Below are 15,070 nucleotides of genomic sequence, written 5' to 3' on the forward strand. Positions count from 1 at the left end.
TCAACGTTTTCCATCGGCGAGTTACGAGGAGATGCGCATTCCGGATGCAATCGGAAAGTAATCCCGAACGTTATTAACGAGTTTTCGCGCGAACAACGAGATGCAATCGTTACACATCCTTCGATATCGTCCAGCATCCGTATACACGTCTCTGAGCACGTAGCTACATGCAAAAAAATAGAAATTATACAGAAGTGAAACTCACTAATTCTTTCTTGGAATCCCGCTTAAAGTGTTTACACTGATTTACTTTTATAATAATAGAAGACATTTCCAAGGAAATTATTTATCAAAAAGTTCTTAAAACTCTTTGTTTTATTTATAACTACATTGTTAATTTCTGTAAATGTTTCCCAAATATTTCATCAATTTCAAAATTTGTATTTTCCCAGAGAAAAGCAAAAGACAGAAGGTTTTGTAAATAATAATATTACGTTCGTAAAAACAACAATTATTGGTAAAAATATTCGATTCTTGGCGACAATTACTTTATTTTCCATCACGATTTTACCAAATCTATATTTAACTTCTCTAACATTTCCTTATTTCCGTTACATAAACCTATAGAAAAAAAAATAAAAATCTGTTTGGAAATTTCCGATTATTTTCCTATCCGCGTCTGGAGTCGCGCCAATTTTTATGCATGTTTATTTTTCCAATCTCTTCCTCCCGATATTATGTGTGAATTATTTTTTTTTCCATTGGGAAACGTTCCGTCTTCATTTTATCACTCCGTCGCGATTAACTCGCCGTAAACAATGGAAAATTAAATGTTTTTCATCCGAAATTAGGAATCTTCCATTTCCATTCTTTGGGCAACATTTCAAGATAATACAAAAAAAAAAGGAAAGTTGCCCTTCGGCTTTGTTTTTGGGGTTTGCTTTATTAATAACGGCACTTGAGTACATATTTTCTTTACCCGTTATCAGATGTGTGCATAAGCTTTTTTTTTTCTTCTCTCGAGGTCGCGCGATGACCAGATGTTTATTGTTACGTGGAAGAATCAACAGAACGTGGAAGGTTTTCCCTAGTATCGTTGGCAAACTACGACTAGCTTGAATTTTCTTATATGTTGTTGTTGTTGTTATTGTTTTTTTGGGAATACTAGGAAAAAGCTAATTAATGTTAATCTAAAGGTTTATTTTTTGGCAACCTGTCTTCTATTCGGAAAAGTTTAGAAGAAACATAAACATTTTTGTTTGAAAGAAACGTGGAATTGATATACATTATTCTTCTCTCTTTTCGTACCTGCTTGTTCTTCTCATCTTTCACTTTGTACGCGTAAGATTTATTGTTTTTTTTTAACAAGAAGATTTGAGTGTGTCATTTTTTCTTATTGCGGCGCATTTTGATTAATCACATTTCGATGTGGGGGTAAAAAAAAAACTTTTATACAGTAAGATTTATGATATTTTTTTTTACGCGCATCGCAGCATCTTGATGAATACGTCAAGATGATTACGTTTGAAACCTAATTTGGATAAAGCTTGTGAATACACATTTCCTGTTCCAATTCATATTTTCTTCTTCAAATTATTTATTTCCTATTTTCTACTTCTATTTCGTTGTTGTTGTTGATGATAATGATGACTCTCCTACTGGGACGACGATGGACGTCAATCAATTCCTTGACTCCTCTCTATACAAATTGCGTTCCCTTCGCTTGGCTCGTCCGTAATGATGAACATCGTCGGCACTCGAATTGCATTCTTTATGACTTCCGGAAAGGCAATTGTACAATTGATTGTGCAATAAACATGTAGAGAGAGTCTCATTGACAAGGGGGACATCACTGATTGCAATACAAAAGTCCCTGTTGCCATCCGAACGAACAATGCACACGCCGCCTCCTCTCACAACAAGCAATGCTTTCGTTTATATATATATATATTTATTATTATTTTTTTAATTGAAAGATGTTTATCTGCTGCTGCTGCTGCTGAGAACTCTTTCTCTTCTGAAAAATAAATGTAAATAAAAAAAGAAACTAAAAGAGAGAAATGATTGGACGAAGAGAAGTATAATAAGGAGATGAAGGAGGACGCAACAAGGCGTATCTCGAATCTCGTGGTAAACAAGTAAACATTTTAATTAAGAATGCAGAATTGCTTAATAAAATGATATATATATGTGTGTGTGTGTGTGTATTTCAGGCGCATAGGTCAATAGCCTTTTTGTGCATTTGTTGTTGTAATGTTTGTATTTGTTATTGTAATTATCTTGCTTTATTGCAAGATATTGATTAATTCGTGCACATATCAATGTTATTCATGTGATACAATATTATGATGTAATAATATTTTAAATTTGTATCTTAATTATTTAGATAAATTTCAGTTTTCCTTAAATTTTAAGTAAAATTTTTACTGCTTTCAATTATAGCTTATAATTATAACTAAAACTTTTTATATATATATAATATATTATACAGGGTGACCCAATTGAACTGTAACTTTTCAGAACGCTGTATTTTTGTTATTTGAAATTGTATTTTATTGAACCACAAGCAAAAAATGTTGGAAAACAACTAAATTTTTTGAATTCAATTAAAATTTTCAATATGGTTGCCTTGTGCAGTTACTGCAGATTTCATATAAATTGATTTAAAATAAATATTTTCACAAATTTTCAGAAGATTACAACTTTAAATGTAAACAGTTACAATATTTATGTAATTCTCAATGAAATTTTGAGAAGAATAAATATTTTTACCTGTTAACACTCATACTTAAGTTAAAAACCATTCATTTTGCAGTTATTACTCATTTTCAGGAATTTTTGTTACAAGTTGTTAGCTGTTAAAGTGTTACAGTTTTTTTTTCAGTAATTCACTATTAAATTTGAGTATTAAGAAAATTGAAATTTTCTTAAAAAAAACTTCATTTTACCGTAGATACTTACAATACAGCTAAAACTGACCATAATATAGAATATACATCATTATAATGACTTTATTGCTGATATCATATAAATTGATTTAAAAATAATAATATTTTCAGGATTTTTCAGACTTTATTTTTACAACTTACATTTTATATGAAATTCACAATTAAATAGAAAATGCATTTAAATTTTTACTTTCAAATTTTGAAAAATAAAATCTTCATAATTTCTGAAAAAAACTACATAATAAATTGATTCAGAAAAAACGCAATATTTTCAAATTCTATTTTACTTCATGTTAAATATACATCATACATTAATATTATATAAAACTAAGATTTTTCTTATAATTAAATTTCAAAATATTACAAGTATCAATAAAATGTTTAGCAACATTCTTGAAAATGTATAAAATAGTTAAGATCAAATAAACTAAAAGCTAAAATTGTATAGAGTAAATCTCAATTTTAGTATCAACAGTTTTATGCATGAAATTCAGTTTACGCATATTGCTTGCAATAAATGTTGAAGTTATCTTAGTTTCCAAGAGAAATTGCAATACTTTGGGTAAAACGTACATCGTATTATATTGCACAGTAAATGCTAAAATGAATAAGAAAAACAATGGACAAAGGCGTGGGTCAACCAAACAGCTGGCTGCACGTTTATGATCGCAACTTTTAAAACTTGTTACGTGCTCATATCATCATCATATTTGATCTTTTTATTTCAGACTAATTTAGTTTTAATTGGCGCATATTACTGTAGGTAATGGACCTGCTGTAAATCTATTGCTATTTATAAGTATACGAATGTGTGTTTGGCTGTGTGTGTAGAGGAGCATTGTGACCTTCTTTCTGGAACGAGCTGAAATTACGATTTAAGGTCATTTCAATCGAGTCTACACACCGAGGGTTTCACAATTAAGACCAATTGTGTTTTATGTATTTTCATGTTCTCGGTGCATAGGGAACACGACCAAAGGTTAATGATCATATCGAATTAGGAATAATAAAAAATCTTTGGTTTAATTTTTGCAGTTGCGAGTTGCTTTTATTGGGTAATTAATAAAAAAAAATAAGAGATAATGTTGGGATGGAAAAGGTGGATTAGGTGCTTGGAATATGGCGATAGGCTTTGGTAATGAAGGGATGGATTAGAGGTTTTATGCGACCTCCGGTTGATGCGCGATGATAATGCGATTAGTAAGTAGTATATGTGTGGAGCCGAGCTGTCTGGGGAAGGCTTCGTTTATTTGTCATCAGATAAAGTCGGCTTTCCGATAACACGGGAGGAGAGCGCGAGCGTCGCGACGCCGCGCGTCCTCCTCCTCGACTACTCGCGCCGTTCCCGTTGTTACTAAGCGACTCCAAACAGCTGATGTTGTACGTGCAGTGGTCCACATTGGGCCAATCAGCTGTGCGGCAGTTCCACCTCTCCCAACACCGCCGCCACCGCCGATCCTTCCTGCCTCGTCCTGCTGTGACTATGCTATATGCCGCTATGCTATACTGCTATATACTAACCGGCCGGCTATAGCGAACAGCCGGGGGACCGACGACTGTGAGCATGCCTCAGCGATTCCTCCTCGAAGCCAGCTCGTAGACTCGATCCACTCTCAGTTCCATCCATTGCTTCGCACCGAGCGCACTACATGCATCCGACCACAATCTTCCCGATAGACTCTTCACTTAGGACTTAGCATGTGGAAGAAGTAGTGCCTCCTCTGAACAATATCACTTATACAAACCAGCAACAACACCAGTCAAACAATTTACTCTCTTGAGTCAATGTGCAATCATCCTCCAGTGTGTTCAGCTTCTTCATCGTCCGACTACTGCTAGTAGAGGATCTCCAAGTGGGATACCAATACCACCGAAGCTATTTCTGGGTACAAATCACTATATATCTCCAGTGCGTGTTGTGTGAATAAGCCGGCAAAATTCCGGTTGCAAGGCAAAGCCTCGGCACTCTGCACGAGGCCACCACAATGGGACAGATACCACAAAATGTAATTATCACAATCACTACTCATCCATTTAATAATATCTTAAGAAAAAAACATAATTTCAATTACAATCTCAATAAACGCGCAAATTAAAAAAAATCCATTTCTATACTCACGCTAAAAATCTCTTCTTAATTTTCACCAAAAATTAGAACCGTTACACATTTATAATGTAGACAAGTTAAACAAGAAACAGAAATTAATCACGAATACCCAAAGAATTTTGTTTACAAATCAATAATACTATAATAATAATGTTAATGGAATGCGCGCAGAAACAATTAATTCAGAAAAAACAAACCATAAATCATTCGGTGAAAAACTTTTATTCGCAAACGCCTTTACTCAATCGAGCAAAACAAGAAAATAACACATAATAGTTTTCTTTTATGTAATCAATTAACATGTTTACCGATAACAGCACAGTTTACTTGATTATTTACGCGATATTTTGATATATATCATAAATACAAACTTAATTAATATAATAACCATGTGTAGCATTAATTAATACTACATTTTTTTTTATTCATTATTTCAATACTTTTTGCAAATTTTTATGCTGCATTTCTCGTTTTAATTGGCTAAAATGTGTATGTTATTTTAATTAAAACGAAATCGAATCTCCTCTATATTCATTATTTTTGCATTCGTTACCAGTTCATTAAATAAATTACTTGATATTGTTAACGTTTCATGTTTCAATAATATATATAACATACATTTTAATTAATATTTTGTTTTATTGTTTCGAAACATTTTGCAATTTAAATTTTCTCTTGACAACAAAAGCTTGAAACAAACGCAAAATTTGATTTTGCCACTTGATTACATTTTAATTAATTAATCTATTTTTGAAACTTTAAATTATATTTAATTAAAATTCAATTACAAAAAAGATTAATAGTTTACAAATTTTCATTAAAATAAATTTGTATTCACTCTCACTTAATTAGGTTAGACTTTATGACTCGTAAAATTCACTCGTACCGTTCAAGTTTGCACTCTTTCTACAATAATTTTTACGATGATTTAATTACGGATGCAACAGCGAAGAAAATCTCTGACGCAAAAACGTTGTTGTTTTACAAATCGATTCGCATATTTTCTGTTTGTTTTAATTAGATCAATCGACTGTTGAAATGTAGATAAATTTGGCATAAAATTACTCAATAATCGGATAACTAACAGATTTTAAGTCTTGAAACTTGACGAGAATCTAACTGAATTGCATGTCGTAATTAAGCAATTAATAACGTTTAAGTACACACGGAGAGAGGCGTTCAATTTGCTCGGAACGTGAACAGAATTTAATAAAAAAAAAACTTGTCACAAAGATATGTTAATTTTCATAATATCAATTAATTAATTTATTTTTGTATCTTTTTACCTTAGTTTGAGGTGTTATTATGAAGACAAAGTTTTCTTTTGCGTGCACTTTAAATTAATAGTGTAATTTATTAACGATTGAAAACGTTTTAAATATTAATTACACTCTGGTGTCAACATCTAATTAAATGTGAGCGCAATAACAAAATAATTAATTTTTAATGTCTATATTAACTATATTTACATTAATTATTTTATTATTACTCTGCTTTATAGTGGAAACTCGCTTAACGAGCAAAATTCTACATCATTTTTCACTATACTAGTTAAAATCCGGAAATTTTGGAACCGATAAAACTTGTTAATCACTGACTATTGCGATACGATCGTCTGGCAAACAATAAACAAATTTTTCTGTAATTTTTTAAATAACGTACGACAATGGTAATTTTTTCGTGCGTGGAAAGTTTTTCGATTTGAGATTACGGAGATCTATAAATAAACGTAAATTTTATCTATCTCGGCGGATTGTATGTGTGTGTCTCTATCAAATAATTAGTGAATTGGCTTAATTGGTTTAGTTTAATTTCGATCCGTTTTAGTGAATTAACCGCAGAGAGTGCTTATCGTATTGCCGCAGATTTCGATAATCGTCCGAAAGTGCGGTGAATTCGGTTGCCCGTGTTTCTGATAATGGTGAAAACTGTTTATATAAATTGCATGCACAATAACCGTAACAAGTTTCATTCCATTTGCTTCAAAAGAAAACAATTAGTTTTACATGAAAAAGTAGAAATTGTTATATTAAAATATGAATTCACATCAAGATTTCTCTATTGGAATCATGTAAAAACTATTTGAAAATTTTACTATTTATTGACTATTAATTAGATTTAGTTTATTTTTGAATAGAAGAAGTAAAGATATTTTTCTGATTTAATAAATAAATTTTTGAAATTAGAAAAAAGAAATAAACTAATTTCTAACTAATATATTGAACTAGAAATCATGAAATAGGTGAAATAAGTTGCACAAAAGTAAAAGTATATATTTATTTTTTTTGTCCAACGTTTAATTGAATATATATATATATAGAAGAACCAGTTATTTTCTGTTCAATGTCTATAGGGAAATCATGAAATAGATACTTTCACTAAAAATTTTCTGCTTAATATCAGAAAATGATCGCAGCAAGTTGTTTGTGAAACATCAGCGCTCGAAAAAGAAAAAAAACGGAGCAAATAAGCGCTCTCATTGCGCGCGACATTGTAGGAAGTTGGCGTTGTGTACGACGATTTTTGTTATATGTGCATTTGCGACCATTTGAAAAATTGATCAAGGCAATCGGAAAATGAAAGTGAGACGCGTGTAAAAACGTGTATTAACTCTTTCTCTTTATTATACTGTTGTTTTCGTGCAGCATTTCTCGCACAATGTGGAGTTTGTTGTTTCGGATTATGTAATTAAATTGCAATTCTGATGGTGATATTGTTCTTCCGAACGTATCGCCCGTGTGAAAGCCATTGTCATCATTCGTTTTTCTTCATCTGTATTTATTTATTTTTTTCTTCAACTCTGGTTCAAATGCGGTTATAATGATGATTCATAATAATTGAGTTTCTCTTGTATATTGCTTCTTTTGTTGTTGTTGTAATTCAGATGATGACTTTGAAATAGATTTCGCTATAAACATATATCTCGAGAACAAAAAAAGGCTTTGAGTAATTGAATGTACAATTTCCTACTGAGATAAATGTGTTTTAAAATGGTTTTTTTTTAATAGCTTCTCTAGTGCTTTAAGTTGAGACGATTTCAAGTTGAAGGTTATTATAGTTAATCTATATTTATTCGTAACATCCACAAATAATTTAGTTGGTTATAGATTTAAAAAAAATTCCAAATCTTTTGTTCCATTCTTTGTTTTTACATTTTCATTATAATCATGGAGTGCTTTGTGACCGTTTTCCCCCTATTAAAAGACTCTTTTAATGAATGATTTCATAAAAACTCGACGCGTTTGAGAAAGGGATATTTTTTTATTGATGAATGACTGGAAATGCGTATTTCCGGTGTGCGTGAGAACACCTTTTCTTTCACCTTGCTCCCATTTAGATTAAGAACGTCAACATTTTCTGCATAATTCTACATTTAATTGCTTTGTGACAATTCGAACATAATTAGAAGACTGATTTTTATTTGGAGCAAAAACGAGAAATTGCGTTATCATCTCTCTATATAAATATTTTTGTTCATCGACTTTCATTGATTGTTCATTGTTGTTGTTTCAGTTTTGCTATTTTCGTCTCGTTTTCAGACTTGATGAAATATTATAGATTTGTTTTTCGTTCGATTGAATTGAAGCTTTTAGTACTATATATTTACTGGCAATTTATACTAAATTACTTTGTTTATTTCGAATGTTTAAAAGCTATTATTTATTTTATAAACAACCTTTAAATTATATATAAAATCTTGAAAATCCATCATTTTCATTATACCAAAACAATTAACAATAATACACTTGATGATTGACTTTTATAGATTAATTGCTATAATTTCATAAATCATACAAATTTTGACTCATTAGCTTTAGTTATCAATTAATGTTGGAATTTTTTATAACCAATCCAATTATTGTTTATTTTTTCAAAAACAAAATATTTCAATTGTTTCCGGCAACAACTTGATTATAATTCGCACAACCTTTGATAAATCGAAGATTCTCAAAACAAAATTGAGTTGATAATCTAATAATTGTTTATTTTTGTAGACTACTTTGATTTATTTACCTTTGAACGTTTCCTTAATGCTATAAAAGAAATTATGTTATTTGTTTAATATTTTGAAATGCAAGATTATGTTTTAATCTAATACAAACAGGCTTGAAATATTATTGCAAAATTTCTAATATAAAAATAATATTTCCTTATTTCTTGAAAAAAAAAACATTAAATTTTTACTATTATTACCATTATACAGTGTAAGATTGTTAATTAATTTAGTATAAAATTATTTTGTTCAAAAACTTAGAATTTATTGCGTTTTTTGACAATAAAATCATAAAAATCATTATTTTACTTACATTTGAGTATAAAATTACATAATTTCGTATAGATAAAAAAAACAAGTATGAAATGTGCCTTACTGCGTCATTCAATGTTTAATTTATAAATCATGAGACTTTACTTACATTTTTTTTTCGTATTATTATTTGTTTACAACGTAAGATTCTGAGTTCATTCAGTAATAATATTACAATTTTTTCGATAATATCGATTAAACCTATGTAATTATGTGGAATGTTTTAAAAAGATTATGATTTAATCTAGTTGGAAATGTTGTTTTGAATGGAACAAATTAATATAATTTCCTTGATTCACTCGAAAAGTTGTTTGTTTTTATTATTATGTTACTCAAGTTAGGCAATGTTGCGATGACTAGACGAAATTCTAATTAATTACAATTGTTGCCGGAAACGATTATGGTAACGTCTTTCTTGGGAATCGAACGGTACACCAGACAAACAGACACATAAAAAAAATGTGTTATTGATAAATTAGGAATTCGTAGTGGATGGTCGTCGTTTCTCTTCGGCAATTTTTGCCGAATAAATAAATACAAAACGAAAAACTTTCTATTTCTTAATTAATTGCTTTTCCTACGTCTATCTGGTTTCGTCTCTGCTCTTTTGAGTATTGGGAAGGAGTGTAGTATTTGTTGATAGTGAAGTAGTAAAAAAGTTCGGGTTAGGTAATCCATTGGTGTAAAGTGGGTCTAGCTGGGCGCCGGTCGCGTGGGACGTCTAGAGGTTTATGGGAGAGACCCGTCTGGTCTTAACTTGAAATCCGTGGTCTCTCCAGGTAGACGACCTTCTCTTTCGTTTTTCCACTTCTACACAACAACAACAAAAACAACATTTATCGTGTCAACTCAAAAACCTTATGTAATCTTGTTGGGTGATCCTCCAGAACAATAAAAACAAGCTCATTAACCAACGTCTTTTGTTCATATACTCGATAACGAGGAATTAGTTAAAAGACGTTACTAATTGCATTCTAAACCTTTCTTTTGTCATACACTAATTACCTTGTAGATAACAATATTTGCTCCCCTTTTCATTAACACGATAAAAAGTACTTTTTTCACTGCACAATAAAATACAAATTGCGTTGATTGAAGTTTAATTCTTCAATGTTTCATTATTTTGTTTTACTTGATTGGCGATTCAGTTACGCGTTGAAAGTGATTTATACGGCCTTTGTGGGTCAGCACGGTAGTTCTGTGTTATTATTGGAGCAATTAAAGAAAGTTTTATATCTCTAAATTTAAGACTCGGATGCAGCTGCAAAGCTGCTGTCCTCCTCTTCCACGTCTCCTCATTTCATCTCGTGTTTTCAACCGGTTTCGCGTTTGCGGATGCATCCAAGAGAAGCAACAACAAAGCTAATCCTTTTTTTTTGTTTGTTTTAGGTAAGCATCAACTGTCCATTGGAGATCTGTCCATGCCAATCCGTAAGTTTTATTAGTTTTTTTTTTGTTTGTTTGTATTTGTTATTTCTATGATGATTTTCGAAAGTAGTGAGCTCTGATTGATAACAGTATCAATTTTGTTTGGTGGCCGACGAATTGGGTCATATGAAATGCACTCGAAAATGGTCGCACTTATCGTCTCTCCCGCTTCGGCCGCAGTCGACTTGATGGATGAACAACAAGCCAATTTTACTATTAAAACCACGTTACATAAGGACGTGCGCGTTCTACGTTCGCGCTACATTCGAAACGAATAAAGTATATTGTTATTAATAATAATAATCTCTGGGGACTTGATGAGACGGCAACGAGATGATGATCATCATCATCATCACAATAAATTAATTAACTCTTCTCGTGGTGCGCATCGTTTTTTGCTCATTGTCGAGGCTTAATTGGCCCATTTTATACAACGACCATTTAAGTCGCCTTCAATTAGGTTTGATTAAATACAATTTTACAATTTCCATCTCAACTTTTCCTTCCATTTCATTTCAAAAGTCGTACTAATTTCTTCGTATTATAAAATAACAAATATAAAAAATTGCTTTTTGCTCAAGTAAAAGCTACAGTGACGAGAATCCAGTGAAAATGCGAAGTGATTTCTCGATGAACCATTTAAGGCGGAGATTCCTAACCGCAGCGGTCGGAAACTAATTAGAAGACTATTTTTTTTCTTTCCTTCTTTTTGTGATCGAGTTAATGGAGTGTCGCTGGTTATGGCTTATTTCGAGAGAATCGGACGAAGACGTGTTTCTAATTGTTACTACATTCCCGGTAAGGGATCGTTCCGGCGAGGAGAAATTTTATTTATTTTATTTTTTTGGTTTGTTCTTGAGCCAAAAACCGTACCGATCCAGACAGATTTTCTAAATTCCGAGCGTTTTCCCCAACCATCATCCATATTCAAGCTCATAAAAGTCGTTTCTGTAGATTTTTTCCTTCAATTAAACGCGTTATTATGTAAGAGTTAATGAGACTGCAGTGGGCTAGGAAAAAAAAACTTAGATAACAACACGCGTGTTTTCTAGTGGAGAAAACCGATGTAACACACATTTTCTTCTCGCATTAAACACGTTTTCCGACTTGATTTCTCTTGCTGCAAATACAATCTTATACTCAGCTACAAATTAGTAATTAGTACTAATAAATAAATAAATAAAAAAGACGAGCTTGTTTTGATTTGAAACTTAAATTTGAATATTCTTAAGTAACACAAAGTGAAAACACAAATTTGGCGAAAACATGCAAAAAAATTAAATTATATATTTAAAAAAAAAACTAATATGAATATTTCTTGTTTGTTGCGAGACAAAATCTTATTATAATTTTCGTTTAAAACAAAATCTATTTTTAACTTTAGATAAAAATTCATATTCCTCACGGCCAAAGTTTCTCCTTGCATTCGACCAACAACAACAAAAAAAAAGCACAATAATTTCAATCGATTAGTGCTGATGCAATAGAATATAATGTAATATTTTTTTTTTATGAATTGCACTTGAAAAAATAAACGAAATTGATAGAAATCAATGATTTGTAAATGAAATCATTGATTGAGATAAGAAATATTAAAACTTTGCTTTGTGTTTAGTTCATAAATTATGATTAATATAAACTTATGTACTTGTATATTTAAAAACTTATGTTAACTCCTTAAGTGGTTATGCCGTATATATTCGTCATGGTCTCTTTTATTGCGTTATATAAGTAGACATTGTTCTTAATGCAATCATTTTTGTTTTGTTGTTTGTTTTAAAGTTTGATATGGAAATACTCGTAAGTAAGATTACGATCGAAATCTGATGATGATTTAGTTGATTATTTTTTGTTTAAAACAACTAACGATGATTGAAATTAAGAAATAATTGACTTATTGTCCTTATAATAATGCAATCATCGTCAAGTTTGATATGGAAATACGCCAATCGAGATTAGTATTGAAATTTTATTTATTTGATAAATTTTTAGAAACAAACACATTTATCATATTTATTTATTTTGTTTAAGTTTTAATCGAAATCTTATAAAGTTTTAATTAATTAATTTTTTAAACAAGCTTTATTTGTTTATTTTTCAAGTTTGATATGGAAATACGGCAATCGAGATTAGTATCGAAATCTGATGAAGTTTTAATTGATAATTTTTCAGGAACAAATAAAGATGACTGCTGTTAAAAGAAACATGTAAGGTGATTGATTGGATCCAAATTTTACATAATCACTTTGCGTACTTTTCATAAGTCAAAGATGAGGAAAAAGTTCGGATCCGGAGGGCTTTGATTCATTCGGATTTGCGATAACTAAATAAAAAAAAAGCCGTTCTCTGTTCTCGAATTTTTCCACTGATAAAGGATTATCGCATCATTATTATGAATAACAAAAAATTGTTTCCTCGCCCAGCAACCAAGTGTTGAATATATATATGGGAAAAAGTGAGTGAGAGAGAAGAAAAGAAAAACTGTATTTATTATTAATAATAATAGTGCGATATTTCTGTTTCAATTTTTATACGATGTGCCATGTTATTATATTGTGTTTGTCCACGTGGTCTCTTCTCAAATAATGTGTGTGCGAATGTGGATGTTGCGGTTGGAGGAGAGAGCGTTTCTATCTGCGTCTGTTATCTATATCGCATTTCTAATTAAGCAGGCGTTTGTGTTGTTGCTAGGAGCGAAAAACAAAACAAAAAAAAAAGATTTCCAATAAGCGAGGCCGGCGCCGCCGCACTCGGAAAATTAGTTTTCTCTTAATTGATTCGCAAAATAAATTACGACATGCGTAACGAGCGAAGGAGTCGAAGTAAACAGCAAAAGCTGCAGCAGTTAACACATCAAATTATTGTGTTTACCGCAAACTTTAATTGCGTTTTTTTTTCTTTCGGGGTTGGACTTCCGTTCCTTCTGCCTCGCAACAACATTAAGAACATCGACAAGAGGCGAAGAAGAAAACCAGTTCTTCGCTTTGACCTAGACACGAAGGTGGAGTTGGATGGAGGTGGATGAGGAGATTTCGCGCTCTCAACTTCTTCCGATCGTTTCGGAGCTGTTGGTAATTTTCCAATGAGATTCTTCCATCCTCTCGCGTATTTATTTATCTCTTCCACCGCGGGTTTTTCTTTTTACGAGTGGCTAAAATTTATTATCCCGTGTTTGTTTGTGAATGTTTATTCCGTGTTGCAACTCTCCCAAATGCCCGGACGCCATTTATTTATATATATACACATACAATCTGCTACAGCGTGAGAGATAGTCTTCTTGACTGTTGCAAAAGATCAACGAAACTCCTCAACAGTTTCATCATCTGAGCCCAGATGATTGAGTCAAAACAGCAATTATTAAATCATCATCAATTGGTAACAATCTGCAAAAGATCAATTAAACAACTCAACACTTTCTTCATCTTAAGATAATTGAATCAAACCCAAAGATTAATCATCTACAATTTCGTAACAAACTGCAAAAGATCAATGAAACTACTCAACACTTTCTTCATCATCAGATGATTGAATCAAGCACAAAAAACAGCAATTATTAAATCATCATCAATTGGTATCATTCTACAAAAGATCAATGAAATTACTCAACACTTTCTTCATCTTTAGATGATTGAATAAAGTACAAAAAAAAAAATTATTAAATCATCATCAAATGGTAACAATCTGCACAAGAACAATGAAACTATTCAACAGTTTTTTCATCTTAAAATAATTGAATCAAGCCCAAAGATTAATCATTTTTAATTTCGTAACAAACTGCAAAAGATCAATGAAACTACTCAACACTTTCTTCATCTTAAGATGATTGAATAAAGTACAAAAAACAGCAATTATTAAATCATCATCAAATGGTATCATTCTACATAAGATCAATTAAACTACTCAACACTTTCTTCATCTTAAGATACTTGAACCAAGCACAAAAATTAATCATCTTCAATTTCGTAACAAACTGCAAAAGATTAATGAAACTACTCAACACTTTCTTCATCATCAGATGATTGAATTAAGTACAAAAAGCAGCAATTATTAAATCATCATCAATTGGTATCATTCTACAAAAGATCAATGAAACTACTCAACACTTTCTTCATCTTAAGATGATTGAATAAAGTACAAAAAAACAGCTATTATTAAATCATCATCAAATGGTAACAATCTGCACAAGATCAATGAAACTATTCAACAGTTTTTTCATCATAAGATGCTTGAATCAAGCCCAAAGATTAATCATCTTCAATTTCGTAACAAACTGCAAAAGATCAATGAAACTACTCAACACTTTCTTCGTCATCAGATGATTGAATCAAGCACAAAAAACAG

At 31.1% G+C, this 15,070-nt stretch overlaps 1 protein-coding gene across 2 annotated transcripts in view; it reads left to right on the plus strand.

The window, feature by feature from the left end:
• The first annotated feature begins 4,385 nt into the window (after window positions 1-4,385).
• LOC108569273 (sestrin homolog) overlaps window positions 4,386-15,070 on the plus strand; it is a 22,934-nt gene continuing 12,249 nt past the window's right edge. Inside the window, exons 1-2 of one of the 2 annotated variants that reach the window (XM_017930770.1) lie at window positions 4,386-4,894; window positions 10,691-10,732. In XM_017930770.1, the coding sequence (XP_017786259.1) occupies window positions 4,874-4,894; window positions 10,691-10,732 (63 nt within the window). In that variant the 5' untranslated portion in view covers window positions 4,386-4,873. The remainder of the gene's footprint in view (window positions 4,895-10,690; window positions 10,733-15,070) is intronic. The other variant, XM_017930771.1, reaches the window with a different exon arrangement.

Source organism: Nicrophorus vespilloides, unplaced genomic scaffold (genome assembly GCF_001412225.1).
Source record: "Nicrophorus vespilloides isolate i.1.1-1 unplaced genomic scaffold, Nicve_v1.0, whole genome shotgun sequence".
NCBI lineage: Eukaryota > Metazoa > Arthropoda > Insecta > Coleoptera > Silphidae > Nicrophorus > Nicrophorus vespilloides.